Below are 15,425 nucleotides of genomic sequence, written 5' to 3'. Positions count from 1 at the left end.
CTTTAAAGTATGAACAACCATGAACCTTTTCTTGTTTATTTAAGTTTACTTCTTCATTTTATGCACTTTAATTTCATTATTTATGTTCTTGTTGGTCAAATGTTACAAGTTAACTTTGATCTCATTAATCTTGAACTTAAAGTTAATTTTAAAGTTCAAGAACATATAAAGGAAACTTTTTAATTATAACTTTGTATACTTATGCTTGATCTAGACTTTTGAGTCATGGATCTTCAAGATCTAACTAAGAACTATGTTGTACATCTTAAGATCTTGATTAGTTAGTTTATTTTCAAGTTTAGAGTTCAATATTTCTATTATAGTTCATGTAAGTGTCAAACCTAAGACTTTGATGTAACTTTGGTTCATCAAACTACATGCAACTCTTAAGTGAGTTGTGCTTCATGTCTTAGACTTGCACTAGGGCTATGATGGTCAAGACTTGGCTAAGATGATGTAGATACATCAATGAGTTGTACACTTGAAGCCATATGCATTAAGGATGAGAACCATGATGAACATCAAGCACCAAGACCACCGGAACTCACTTAAACTTACTGTTTCTGTCCAAAACCTACTGACCTGCTGTTTCTGTAACATACCAGCAGACCTGGGCTGTTCTAACCATGATTTTCAAATAGATCTTTTCGAGTAGATAACTTTTCATATAGGACTCGTCTTAATCCGAGTTACGATTTAGGATTTATGGCCCTCCGATCCTCACTATGTCCTTTAACGTTGTGCAGAAATTTCTGACCTACTCGCACTTAGACCGTCGCCACGGTCAAACGAAGACGAGTTTGCTTCTGTAAATTTTACCACACTTAAAGGACTCATGTACGGAGCCATTTCCACTGGTCTCACCTTAATTCAGTAAGGGTAGAGGCCGTGGTGACTGATCAAATTCAGCCTTTGTTTTAAACTACTTTCAGGAACGAAACTTACTTTACGCCTTTTGTTTGATGATGAATGATGATGACCCTTAAGACCTTATTTACATACTTTTAAACCTATTAAGACGATTTACTGACTTAGTACTATTTGACTTAGTTTGAGGACTTCAGACCGTTTACTTGCACACCTTTCCCGACTACTACTTTACCGCTACATATCATTGTGAGTTATAGCATTCCCTTTTTACTTTAACTTGTTTTGGGAACTGAGAATACATGCGGATTTTATGTTTTACATACTAGGCACGAGTACTTAAACTTATATATGTGTGGGTTATACAACGGCATAAACATTCCCTTTAGCTCGGTAACGTTTAATCATTGGTTTTTGAACCGTGAACGCGAATCTTAGATATGGATCCATAGGGTTTGACATCCCCACTCGGGCTAGTAGCGCTAGCATTTAACGAGTGTTTAATACTTCGTAAACATACGCACTTGTCAAGTGTACTTTCAGGGGTTATAAACGTTAAGTTAGTTACCAAGTGCCCACGGTTAACATATACTTTATCATACTGTTTTGAAACGCTCTTTGTAGCACTGAAATCTCGTGGCCTACCTTACATACTGTTATACTTAAACTATAGCTCACCAACCTTTGTGTTGACGTTTTTAAGCATGTTTTTCTCAGGTGCTTGAGGTTAGCTTCCGCTGTGTACTAGTCGTGCTGTAGACACCCGCTGCTTAGAGTTGTCATCGCATGAACTACTTTACCTTGCATTCAAACTTTAGTACTTTTGAACTATGACTTGTAACGACCATTGTGGTCACATACACTTATTATTTGCTTCTACTTAGTGAAGCATGCTTTTGAAATGTAAAACATTTGATGTCGGTTATGACATCACCTTTTTATCGTGAATGCAACTTCTTTAATTACAGCATATAGTACTTAACCTTGTAATGATCCTGTTGTTGATGATTCGTACACGATGGTTTTGTACGGGGCATCACAATAAACGCTAATTTGTTCGCTATAAAGTATTAAATTGGTATTCGATAAAATTAGGTCTTGCGACCGAAATTATTGATATCATACAAAAATTTATTACATCACTGCGAAATTTACCGTTTATTCTTAAGGTATAAATATCTTTAATCAATCAACCAAAATATTTTAAAAATTCGTCATGAGTTAAACTAGGTTATAAAACCGAAATTACTTTACCGAAAAGAGGGGCGCATATTTTTGATAATATTTGATTGATTAAAGTGGGATAAAAGCCAAAAAGATTTTTAATTTTATTTTTACTTTATTTTTTTAATTAATATTAAAATAATATTGTAAACTTTTTAAATCAATATATTTAAAATTGTAAATATTTGAAAAATTAATATTTTTAATATAAGTTTGTATGTATAAAAACAAAATTATAATTTAAGTTTGGTGTAAATTTTTAATATGAATTTTTAATTTTATGCATTTTAAATTTAAGTTTGGTGTGAATTTAAAAACAAAAATTTACTTTATTTTGATAAGTTAAAAATATGATTTTTAAAATTCGTCGTAAGTTGAAGACTAGGTCTTTGAACCGAAATTGCTTTACCCGAGGGAGGGACGAGAACTTTTATTATCATTATTTTTAATCTTATTGAATTAAAGTATGCCAAAAACATTAAAAAAAACCCAAAAATCTTTACTTTTAAAACCGCGCTTTGAATTGACAAATTTTAAAATTTTGTCGAGGGACGGACTAGGACATCGTTCCGAAACGCCCTCATCCTAAAAAGAAACAAATTTTTAAAAATTTTATTAATTTATGTTTTATAAAGTGTAAGGTTTTATATTAAAAAAAAAAGGCCAAAATTACTGTACCCGGACCCTCATGCGATCGCATGGGGTTTACACTTCAACTCCATGCGATCGCATGGAGCTGAAAATCAGGCCAGGATCAAAAGGCAGTCTATACTGTTCTTCACACCACAACACACACACACATACCCGAAAATACTCTCAAATCTTCACAAAATTTCATCAAAATTCACCGTAATTCGTCAAATTTCTTGCTCTAATCATGCCTAGATTCGCATTCTTTGGCAAAAAGAAAGCCGATACTGGAGGTTCAGGATCATCATCATCTAGACGACCAGCTCCAGCTCCAGAACCAGAACCACAAATGCAATATGAACCTGAACAAGTACCACAACAGGAACCACAACAACAGCCTGATCAGCACGTACCTTATTATGATCCGCTACAGTTACCTAATGAATTCATAGTATTTCCACCGCATCCACCTGTAGAATACCCAACAATTCCGGAACACACGTTGCATCCTAATCTGAGATTCGATAGACGATGGAGAGATTACCCGGCATATAAAGTAATAAATTTAAATTAGTAACAAAAGAGGTAGAGGTGCCGAGGGTAATTGATTAGAATCCTTTGGAAACGGTCCATCTAGCTGACCGTGTTAGACAGCATTTGATTCAAAGGTATGACAGTTCTTCTTTTACAGATTGGGAACGTATTTTCACCATTCGTAGGCCTGTATATAAGGAATGGTGTGTTGAGTTGATGAGTACTATAGCGTTAAATGTAGATGTAGATAGGTTAGATGATAGAAGTTTTCTTAGATTTATCCTTGGCGGTAGGATGTACAGAATGTCCATGATGGACATGGCCAGGGCATTACAGATTTACACTCCTAGTGAATTGCTACTACCCGATTGTATGAGTTTGATTTATCGTGGTGAAAGGGTAGATAGGAACTTTGACGCGAACGCTGTTTGGAGGCGTATGTCAAACTATAATGTTTTTACACTGGGAGGAAAACACTCCTACTTACATATTAACAAAGCCGAGCTTCGTGTAATTCATAGATTTTTGGCTAACTCGATTACACAGAGAGGTCACAATAAGGATAAAATGACCTTACATGATTTATTTTACCTAAAGTGTATTCGAGACCCGAGAAGCTTTGTTAATATCCCTTACTGTGTTGGTTTTTATTTATCTAAAATGGTAGAAGGAATGCAGGACGGGAGTATAATAGGAGGAGGTATTTTTGTTACTCTCATTGGAGAGTATTTAGGTGTTGATAGGAACCAAGGGGGTCCATTACAGATTTGTAGAGAACAGGATGAGACCATAGGATTGCGGGTTTATGTGGGTGCTAAGGTATTGAAGAGTAGACGCAACCAGGCATTGCCCTATGAAGGTAATCATCCTCAGGTAGAGAGAGGCTCAGACGAGGAAATGGAGGAAGCGGAAGACATTAGGGATGTCTTTCGAGATGCTATTCTTGACGTCCACGTTCGTATAGATGAGGAAGCAATGACGAGCGCGGCCAGACATAGTATGTACGAGCAGTGGAACTCCAAGCGAGTATACGAGGATTATAGGCGACGCCAACACAATAGCTGCTTAGTTCATCAGCACCAAATCATGAGCCAGCTATCATATCAGGTACCAAATAATTACGTGCCTACTCGACCTGCTCATTTTCCGCCACACAACCCCGACATCCGACCACCCTTTAACCGGTATGACTATAACCAAGCCTATCAGAACACCTATAACCAACAATGGAACCCACCTGACGAGATGAACTGGACCCCCTATCCAGACTGATTTAGTTCCATTGGTTATTTTTATGATTTTTATGTTTCTATCTTTTTACTTATTCATGTTTAAACTTACGTTATTGGATATATTTATGTAATTTTTATCATTTTTATTATTATTGTGTACTAATATTTCACATTTAGGATTTAAAAGTGGGATATTAAGTCCCATTTCAAATTGCCATGCATGTTTATATTTGTATGTATGTATATTGTCGATTGTACAAAACAGGGTAAAACATCGCATTTTCAAAGACTGGCATTAAGTTCAGCAAAAGCTAGTAATTTTGACGATAAGATGAAAACTAAATGTGATGTAACAACAAGATGGAATGAACAAATGATATGCACCATTTATCATTCAGCAAACAAACGCCAATATGTTTGGAAACTTTGGTAAAATTTAATCATTTTTCTACGCTATTTACCCTCAATAATTTAAATTGTTACTGATTTCTTGCAAATGAGGGCATTGCAAGATCTTAAGTGTGGGAAGGGGTTAAATTCTTTCGGAATATTAAAAAAAAAATTTGATTTATACACTTGGTTACCATTAGAAATACTAGTAAAGCAGTAGTTGTATTAGAATCTAGTGCTCTCTGATAATAAAGAACAGCCCTAGTCTTATATACTGACTACGGGGGTTTCTAGTAAAAATTTTCAAAATTTTCAATTAAATAAATTCAAAATCATGTTTATACATATTTATGAACGATAAAACTAGGTGTTAACACCGAAATTATTGTTACCTTGGAAAGGACATAAATTGAGAAACAAACCAAAATGTTAAAATTCATTTAAAATGGAATAGAGGACAATAAAAAGGAAAATAAAAACCAAGTGTGGGAAAATTTACCAAGTTATTTAAAACATATATCACATATTTTTGTACAAATAATTGAAGATACTTTTGCTTTGGGCTAATCTAATCAGTTTTACCCGATTTACTGTAATATATTTGAAAGAAAGATGGATCTACACGATGAATCAATTCCATTATTAAAAGGAAGTAAAGTCTTCTGAAAAAGAAACGCGCTTCTTGATTTAGGTCATGAAGTTGTCATCCAGACCAGCTGTAGGTTGACGAAAAATCTAGAAAAGTCATCACTAAAATTAGCAGGAAATCCACGGACCTCAGCATCAAACAGGGTCGCCAAGTGGTCAGACTTATCCTAACCATGAGAAGATCTGTCTTGTAAAATGGGGAGGACGCCGTACAAATTAGCTGGATAAGACTAATGAATCAGATCCCCAGAAAAGGATAATCTCCTTAAAGATCAATAATCAGCTTTTAAGACTGATATTACTCAATCCTTGAGATTGACCTTAAAGATTGAGAATTACAAACTCATAGAATTCGATGATATCTAAACTCGAGCTTGAACGAGAAAATATTTTGATCAAAATTGCAAACCGATTTGTTTTCTGAAAACCCATTTTCAATGCGTTCATTACCATTGAACGTAAAATCCTAGGAATTCACCTGGAATTCATTAGGTCACCTGAACCAAATCGGGTGTCAACCGTAAGAACGGTGGTTGCATAGCATGGTCAAAGACAGGACCTTGTGCCAGACCGAAAAATTATAAGGGTGAGCTTAACTATTACTCCTACAAAGGATAGTAATTGCATCCGATACATTATAGACCATAATTAAAAGCATGTCAGGGGACATTGCCTTAACAGTTGCTTGTTCAACGCTTTCCTTTACAACCGGACGGTAGTTTACCGAAAGGTAATATACGGAGCAAGTATACTGGACGTGTTGCTTTCCCAATACAAGGTTAGCAAGTGGGTGACACAAAACCTTAAGTTTTGAGCTAAAAATTTCAAATATGAAACCCACCAAACCCACAAAAAGAATTTGCAAATACCGGTGAAGGGTTATTCCGGAAAACTTATCTAGGGTAAAAGCTAGATTTAATTTTCAAAAGATCAAATGTTTTCATAAAGATCCAATTTCCTTAATGGATCTAAACTTTTATAGTCATGTGGAACTGTAAACCACATCGTTACTACTATTGTTTATACCGCCGTATAGAAATCACTGATGTATAAAGTGTGAAGAATAAAGAAGTGATTCTAGTATGTTTTTATTCAAGACTATATTGCTTGAGGACAAGCAACGCTCAAGTGTGGGAATATTTGATAATGCTAAAAACGAACATATATTTTATAGCATTATCCCTCAAGAAAGACAAGCTTTTAGTTGCAATTGTCCTATTTACAAGTGATATTCGTTTAAATAATAAAAGATGAAGACAAAAGACAGATTCGATGAATTGAAGACGCAAACGACCAAAAAGCTCAAAAGTACAAAGTACAATCAAAGAGGTTCCAATTATTGATAAGAAACGTCTCAAAATTACAAGAGTACAAGACGCGAAACGCAAAGTACAAGATATTAAATTATACGCCAGGACGTTCGAAAATCCGGAACCGGGACTAAAGTCAACTCTCAACGCTCAACGCAACGGACTAAAAATTACAAGTCAACTATGCACATGAATATAATATAATATATAATTAATTCTTAAAATTAATTTATATATTATATTATATTATATAAACCGTCGGCAGAAGAAAACAACAACATGTGAGCCTCCCCAGCTGGAGGAGCAAAACTCATGCGATCGCATGAGCCCTTTTTCCAGGCCTGTCCTATAAAGTTCGCGAGTTTTGGACTCAAAAACACATCTTTTTCTCTTCATTCATCAACGTATATGTATATATATTTATATTATAATTTTAATTTTAATTTTAATTTCTAATAATAAGGGTATGTTAGCGAATGTTGTAAGGGTGTAAGTCGAAATCCTGTCCGTGTAACGCTACGCTATTTTTAATCATTGTAAGTTATGTTCAACCTTTTTACATTAATGTCTCGTAGCTAAGTTATTATTATGCTTATTTAAAACGAAGTAATCATGATGTTGGGCTAATTACTAAAATTGGGTAATTGGGCTTTGTACCATAATTGGGGTTTGGACAAAAGAACGACACTTGTGAAAATTAGACTATGGGCTATTAATGGGCTTTATATTTGTTTAACTAAATGATAGTTTGTTAATTTTAATATAAAGATTTACAATTGGACGTACCTATAAATAACCATATACACTCAATCGGACACGATGGGCGGGGTATTTATATGTACGAATAATCGTTCATTTAACCGGATACGGGAATGGATTAATAGTCACTAGAATTATTAAAACAGGGGTGAAATTATATACAAGGACACTTGGTGTAATTGTTAACAAAGTATTAAAACCTTGGGTTACACGCAGTTGATATCCTGGTGTAATTATTAAACAAAGTATTAAAATCTTGTTACAGTTTAAGTCCCCAATTAGTTGAAATATTTGACTTCGGGTATAAGGATAATTTGACGAGGACACTCGCACTTTATATTTATGACTGATGGACTGTTATGGACAAAAACTAGACGGACATATTAAATAATCCAGGACAAAGAACAATTAACCCATGGGAATAAACTAAAATCAACACGTCAAACATCATGATTACGAAAGTTTAAATAAGCATAATTCCTTTATTTTTCATATTTAATTGCACTTCTAATTATCGCACTTTTATTTATTGTCATCGTATTTAATTGCACTTTTAATTATCGTACTTTTTAATTATCGAAATTTTATTTTATCGCAATTTCATTTATCGCAATTTCATTATCATTATTTAATCTACGTTTTAAATTAAGTTGTATTTATTTTTATATATTTTTACATTAGGTTTTAACTGCGACTAAAGTTTTAAAAATCGACAAACCGGTCATTAAACGGTAAAAACCCCCCCTTTTGTAATAATAATATTACTTATATATATATTTGTATTTTTATAATTTAAACTAATATAGCGTTAAGCTTTGTTTAAAAATTTCCCTGTGAAACGAACCGGACTTACTAAAAACTACACTACTGTACGATTAGGTACACTGCCTATAAGTGTTGTAGTAAGGTTTAGGTACATCCATTCTATAAATAAATAAATATCTTGTGTAAAATTGTATCGTATTTAATAGTATTTCCTACTAAAATATAAGCTATTTCATATACACCTCTACGCAAATCAACACACATACAATGTTTTGACATATCATATCGACGTCATCTATATATATTATTTGGAATAACCATAGATACTCTATATGCGGTAATGCTCGAGTTAGCTATACAGGGTTGAGGTTGATTCCAAAATAATATATATACTTTGAGTTGTGATCGAGTCTGAGACATGTATACAATGGGTCACGATACGTATTAATTAATTCGAATATTATATATTAAACTACATATGAATTATTGAATTACTAACTGTGGACTACTAACAGTGGACTACTAACATTGGACAATTAAAATGAATTAAAATATTGATTATAACATATGAAACTAAACTTTTCTTCAAGTTTGCCACTTGATTTTATCTTAAACCTCATTTGTATCTTGGTGATTACAATCTGCGTTCAAATATTTCATGATTCTTGAAAACACCTCAATCGAGAGAATGAACCAACCGCACTTCATCTACGGAAGAAAAGATTGATGCATATAGTCATGCACCTGGAAAACTCTCAGAAACTAAGTAAAAGTTTAACATGAATCCGTATCAGATCCTGTAAGAATTATTATTACCCAAAATAACTTGGTAATCCCTTTCAAAGTAGTAAATTTTGTCACAGCTCCAACAAGACAACTTCGACTTTTCCTCCAGAATAACTCTATTATAACCCTGATATATACGATTACCCTTTTCATCATTATTACCGGGGAACCATTTATATTCCGCCACATTAGCAGTAAACTTACCAACAACTTCATTGATATTTGACTTTTCGAAAAATCATTATATTCATTGAAACCCTATCATATACTCATCCGCATCTTGTAACAAAAATTTCCATCCCAATTACCGAGAATCAGCAATCAGTATTTTGAATTTTGCAGCGTTTCTACATCAACAGTTATATGTGTACATATAACAATTATCTCTTAGAATTACGATCTTCCATTCTGAATTTCTGAAAAGCACTCTAGCTTACGAATCAGATCTTTGAGTTTTGAAAAAGCTAATGAAGCAGCGAAAACTGAAGACTGTTTTAACAGTCAAAAGTTTGATAATAAAGAGTGACATACTGAAAAAGCTCAAAAATTTTGGTATTGAAAAACGGATTGAGCAAACCATGAAGGAGACTGTGGACAAATCACAAGGACTAAACTCGTACATAAAGAATCCTGATGATTCTGTTTCTGATGAAATCTTCAGCGAATACTATGCTCTTTAATTGTCTAAATCATTGTGAATGAATTTCTTCATCACAATTTGATTCTGAAATTCTAAGATATTATCGTATCTTTCATTATAAACATCCTCAATATTTCTGAAGGTATCTTCATAAATATTTATGTCCAATATTATTTATCTCTGCGCTATCTGTGTTGAATCATAAAAGAAACTGTTTTAGTTTCTAAAATTCTGAAAAATTCGAATTTGAATTATGAATGTTTTGAAGTAGTGTTGGAAACTGATGCATGAGTTAGTATAATATAATGACACTTGATCAACGTGATTATATTACAGTAAGTCATGCTGAGTTTCTAATGGAATGTGATGATTCACAGTACCATCATTATGTGCCATGTTACACGATTCTTTCATTCTACTTAACCTCTAAACATATCAAGAAAATATTTTCTTGATGGTTCTGTCTTTTCCGTAACTTCTGGTAATTTAACAAATTAAATCGTGCTATTACCTTTCCTTTCTGCTTAGAACATTAAGTTATGTTCATTCGAAATTTCATACCTACGAATTCGAGACGTCTTAATCGCTTTACTTCAGGTCGGGGAGAAAACAAAAACATGGAGCCTCGAAATACAACTTGGAGTATAAATCGCAGAAACAAGAAATATCATAAACCGTGTATGTCTATGCGAATAGCATGATAAGGGCACGGGAGGATCAGGAATACAATAATCCCTAGATAGTAATAGAAGTAAACAGATTCTTCTGGTGGCAAATGAAAAAAAAAAGAATTATTGTTGCAATGACCAGAATAATATTCAGAATTAGAATTGGATTGAGCATTTTCACAATCCTTGGAAGAATAGATTGGGGAAGAAAGTATAGGAGTGATGAAAATAAAAGGAACGGAAGAGGTTGATTTATAGCGAAGCGATCGAGAGATGACCGCATTAAATTAAAGAGAATCCTAATTTCCTTATTTACCGAAGAATCAAATCTTATAGATTACAAAGATTTTCTTTATATCCCTTGAATTCCGGAATTCAACCCTGACTACGTCAAACAATAAAACGAATCTTATTTTCTTTATTTCACTCTTTTGCGATAGCTTCATTCATACTATTCGAGTAATCGAATTATTTTATCCCAATTACTCAATGGTGATAAAACTCTATTTATCAACTCATATTCGTCATAAAAAAAACATTCTTATTGTTAGCCCTAAATTCGTGTTATAAACTCAATCTAACTAAATCTAAACTCTAAATCTAAACCATAAACCCTATATTTCTAAACCCTAATATCTTAACCCTAATATCTAAACCCTCAAAATACGCTCGAAAAACATGATAATTGTTATATATTAATTCAAGCGTTTTCCCGCCAAAATAAAAACATTTATCACAAAGTGTCTTTATTAAATGTTCATATTTTCATCAAATTTATAATGTTCGTGAACAAAGTTTTTTCAGAAAAAAAAATAAAAAAATTTGCTTCCTCCCGCTTCCCCCAATTGGTTACTTCCACAAAACATTGGAAAAAAACGTTCGAAAATAAACATTCTTCACGATCAATATTATCTTGAATGTTATTTTTGTCGATCGTTTTCCCGCCTAAATAATAACATTCATCATGAAGTGTCTTTTTTACATGTTCATATTTTCGTGTGATCTTAATGCCTGAAAAAATTTCGAAAAAAACAAAAAAACAAAAAAAAAAAATAAAATTTGCTTCCTCCGCTTCCCCCAATCGGTTACTTCCCCATTGATCCTACCCCTATATATATATATATATATATATATATATATATATATATATATATATATATAGGGGTAGGATCAATGGGGAAGTAAACAATCGGTGGGAAGCGGGGGGAAGCAAATTTTTTTTTTCGTTTTTTGAAAAAACTTTTTTCACGAACATTATAGATTGGATGAAAATATGAACATTTAAAGACACTTTGGAAGCAAATTCATATTTTCGTGCGATCTTAATAAAGACACTTTGTGATAAGTGTTTTTATTTTGGCGGGAAAACGCTCGAAGAAGTAATATATAACAATTATCATGTTTTTCGAGCGTATGTTGAGGTTTTATATATATTAGGGTTTATAGGGTTTAGGGTTTAGATTTAGGATTTAGATTGAGTTTTTAACACGAACGGTTTAGAGTTTGGGGTTTAGGGTTTGGTGTTTTGGGTTGATGGAATAAACCTAAAACACCAAACCCTAAACCCTAAACTCTAAATCGGGCTAAATTTTACTTCACAAAACATGGAAAAAAAACGTTCACATTCTTCACGAACAATATTATCTTGAATGTTATTTTTGTCGATCGTTTTCCCGCCTAAATAATAACATTCATCACGAAGTGTCTTTTCTAAATGTTCATATTTTCGTGTGATCTTGATGCTGGAAAAAAAATTCCAAAAAAAATGAAAAAAAAAAAAAATTTGCTTCCCCCGCTTCCCCCCGATTAGTTACTTCCCCATTGATCCCGCCCCTATGTATGTATATATATATATATGTATGTATATATATGTATGTATGTATGTATGTATGTATATATGTATGTATATATATGTATGTATATATATATATATATATATATATATATATATATATATATATATATATATATATATATATATATATATATATATATAAGCAAAAGCAATATATGTTGATAAAAACCTGGATAGGACGTCACGAACTGGTGTAAGAGAATCAGGTGGAATGTGTCTAATGAGGCTGTTGTTATTATTATTATTAGCAGAAGCAACAAATGTCTCAAATGCTAACTTCGAAAGAGCGAATTGTTCGTCTAGAAAAAAATTGACAACATCAACAACAGCTATACCGTAGTGTTTTAACCTTCCTCCATACGACTCCGCTACTTCAAGTTTGAAATATCTAGGAGGACTGTCAGGCAAGAGCAAAGATAACATACATAGTTACACACTAGTGTAGTGTGGTGTAGCGTAATAGATAAAAGTAGAAAGGTAAAACATTGAAAGCATAAACCTAAAAGTATATACATACATACCCTCCAGTAAAGAACACGATCCTTTTTGGGTTATTTGGATAATGATCAAGTTTATCCCGGCATGAAGTGATCCCAGATAGAATGTCCAACTCACCACCACCTGAATATTGAGGACCTGAGAAACAAGGTGAAAGTGAATAAAATAATGATCATACCCTACAAATAGACAACATTAGGGGGAAAAAAGAGTAGGAAGCTAACATCGAAGGGGAGCCATGAGAGCCTTAAGATCACTAGTAGGATCAAGCCTCGGTACTTTTTTTGTAGTACCCATTACAAATATGCCTATTTTATTCCTCGGATTAGACTGCAAGAAAACAATTCAGACAATTAGTGATAAGTCAACAACACAATAACACAGTTTGTTAACCTGAATTAAAAAGAAAACAAATAATAAAAAATAAATAGAGTAGAACAGACAGAGATACAAAAACTTGTAAATCAATAGATCCGGATGGAATTAATTAGGCCTCTCTTCTATATTGAACATATAATCAAACATAGATAGGCATTTTTTTAATTGAACGACAATTATCTTCGTGGATTGTACTATATATACCCCCAAGACCCAAACCCTAAATTGTGTTTAATTTAGAAATACATATTTACTTATCTCATGGCGGTATAAAAAACAAGAGAGAGAAAAAATTGAGATAAGGATGAACATGGTTGTTGTGTAAGGAAGTTACAGTATTGATCGAGGAAGTTGGTGTTTAATTCCCAAATATACCCTTAATTCTTTTTTCCAAGTTACAAATCACTCAACATAATTCCTCACCTACTTTAAATTGTAGCAGTTAACCAAAGGCCAACAAATCTAAAATCTACTTTAAATCTGAAATCATTGTAAGTAAGCTACATACAAAAGTTCGACATAAACACAATTGTGAATTGAAGAAGGCCAACAAATCTAAAGTCAAAATTCGTTGAATTGAACAATTCACGTGTAACATAATACCGTCTACGCCAACAAACAAGTAACCCGCGATTTCCTATGATATATCATATCAAATTATGGTAGGAAACAAGAAAACGAAGAAACAAAAAGACAAATTGATGGTGTAAGTAGGTGTTGTCAATTGTTAGGTTTGCTTGGTGAATAGTCAAAGCAAGAGGTGTCAGATAGTCAAAGCGAGAGGTGTTAACTGATTATCTCAAGTGGAACCCAAATAAAAAACGAAAGTCATGTGAACTGCTAACCACAAAAGACAAACCATGAACAGTAATAAAATCAATCTTTATATATATATATATATATATATATATATATATATATATATATATATATATATATATATATATATATATATATATATATATATATATATATATTGGTAGGATCAAGAGGGAAGTAACCATTCGGGGAGAAGCGGGGGGAAGCAAAAATTTTTTTTTTTTTTCGTTTTTTGAAAAAACTTTGTTCACGAACATTATAGATGAGATGAAAATATGAACATTTAGTAGAGACACTTTTTTGATAAATGTTTTTATTTTGGCGAGAAAACGCTCGAAGAAGTAATATATAACAATTATCGTGTTTTTCGAGCGTATTTTGAGGTTTTAGCTATTGAGGTTTAGATATTAGGGTTTAGATATTAGGGTTTATAGGGTTTAGATATTAGGGTTTAGAAATTTAGGGTTTAGGGTTTAGATTTAGGATTTAGATTGAGTTTTTAACACGAACGGTTTAGAGTTTAGGGTTTAGGGTTTAGGGTTTGGTGTTTTGGGTCTAAACACTAAACCCTAAACTCTAAATCGGGCTAAATTTTACTTCACAAAACATGAAAAAAAAAACGTTCATATTCTTCACGAACAATATTATCTTGAATGTTATTTTTGTCGATCGTTTTTCCGCCTAAATAATAACATTCATCACGAAGTATCTCTTCTAAATGTTCATATTTTTGTGTGATCTTGATGCCGGAAAAAAAAAAATTTCAAAAAAATAAAAATAAAAAATTGCTTCCCCCCGCTTCCCCCCAATTGGTTACTTCCCCATTGATCCTGCCCCTATATATATATATATATATATATATATATATATATATATATATATATATATATATATATATATATATATATATATATATATATATATATATATATATATATATATACACACACACACACACACACACATAAACACATAGCAACACGATTTGTTAAACTAAAGTAAAAGAGGAAAAGACCTTGAGTTTAGCTCGGCAATATGCTCGAACAGAATTAATTTGAAGCTGAAAACAACGCCATGAACGCAACATCCATTTAGAAGTGTCGATACAGATAAAAATAACCTCCTAAAATATCAAACAAACAGTTAAATTAGATAACTCAAAATAACCCAAAACTAAATTTTTCCTATTCTCTCTCTCTCCTCCGACCGTTTTATTCTCTCTGTAATCTTGCATCCCAAAACTCAAAATAACCCAAAACTAAATTTGACGATTGCTCCTAATTCAAACCGAACTAGAAGCAGAGACCCATTCCATTAAACCCAAATTAACTAGCAGATTCTAATCGTATTCTTTTTTCCGGTGATTGTTGGCACACGCGCTCCACGCGCATCCACGCGCCGTCACGGCTAACTCGCCGGAAT

General features: G+C 32.8%; 2 protein-coding genes across 2 annotated transcripts in view; both read right to left on the bottom strand.

Moving 5' to 3' along the window:
* Nucleotides 1-13,949, bottom strand: part of LOC139886445 (26S proteasome non-ATPase regulatory subunit 4 homolog) — a 79,309-nt gene extending 65,360 nt beyond the window's left edge. The window contains exons 1-4 of the mRNA XM_071870267.1: nt 13,693-13,949; nt 13,031-13,136; nt 12,830-12,944; nt 12,478-12,702 (exon numbers count right to left, since the gene is read on the bottom strand). Coding sequence (XP_071726368.1) covers nt 12,478-12,702; nt 12,830-12,944; nt 13,031-13,136; nt 13,693-13,782 — 536 coding nt within the window. The 5' untranslated portion in view covers nt 13,783-13,949. The remainder of the gene's footprint in view (nt 1-12,477; nt 12,703-12,829; nt 12,945-13,030; nt 13,137-13,692) is intronic.
* Nucleotides 1-15,425, bottom strand: part of LOC139885790 (26S proteasome non-ATPase regulatory subunit 4 homolog) — a 178,064-nt gene that overhangs the window by 141,760 nt on the left and 20,879 nt on the right. The window contains exon 2 of the mRNA XM_071869545.1: nt 15,075-15,126. The gene's annotated coding sequence lies outside the window, so the exon portion shown is untranslated. The remainder of the gene's footprint in view (nt 1-15,074; nt 15,127-15,425) is intronic.

Source organism: Rutidosis leptorrhynchoides, chromosome 1, assembly GCF_046630445.1.
Source record: "Rutidosis leptorrhynchoides isolate AG116_Rl617_1_P2 chromosome 1, CSIRO_AGI_Rlap_v1, whole genome shotgun sequence".
Taxonomy (NCBI): Eukaryota; Viridiplantae; Streptophyta; class Magnoliopsida; order Asterales; family Asteraceae; genus Rutidosis; species Rutidosis leptorrhynchoides.
The sequence above is the reverse complement of the archived record's forward strand: the minus strand, read 5'-3'. Positions and strand labels throughout refer to the sequence as shown.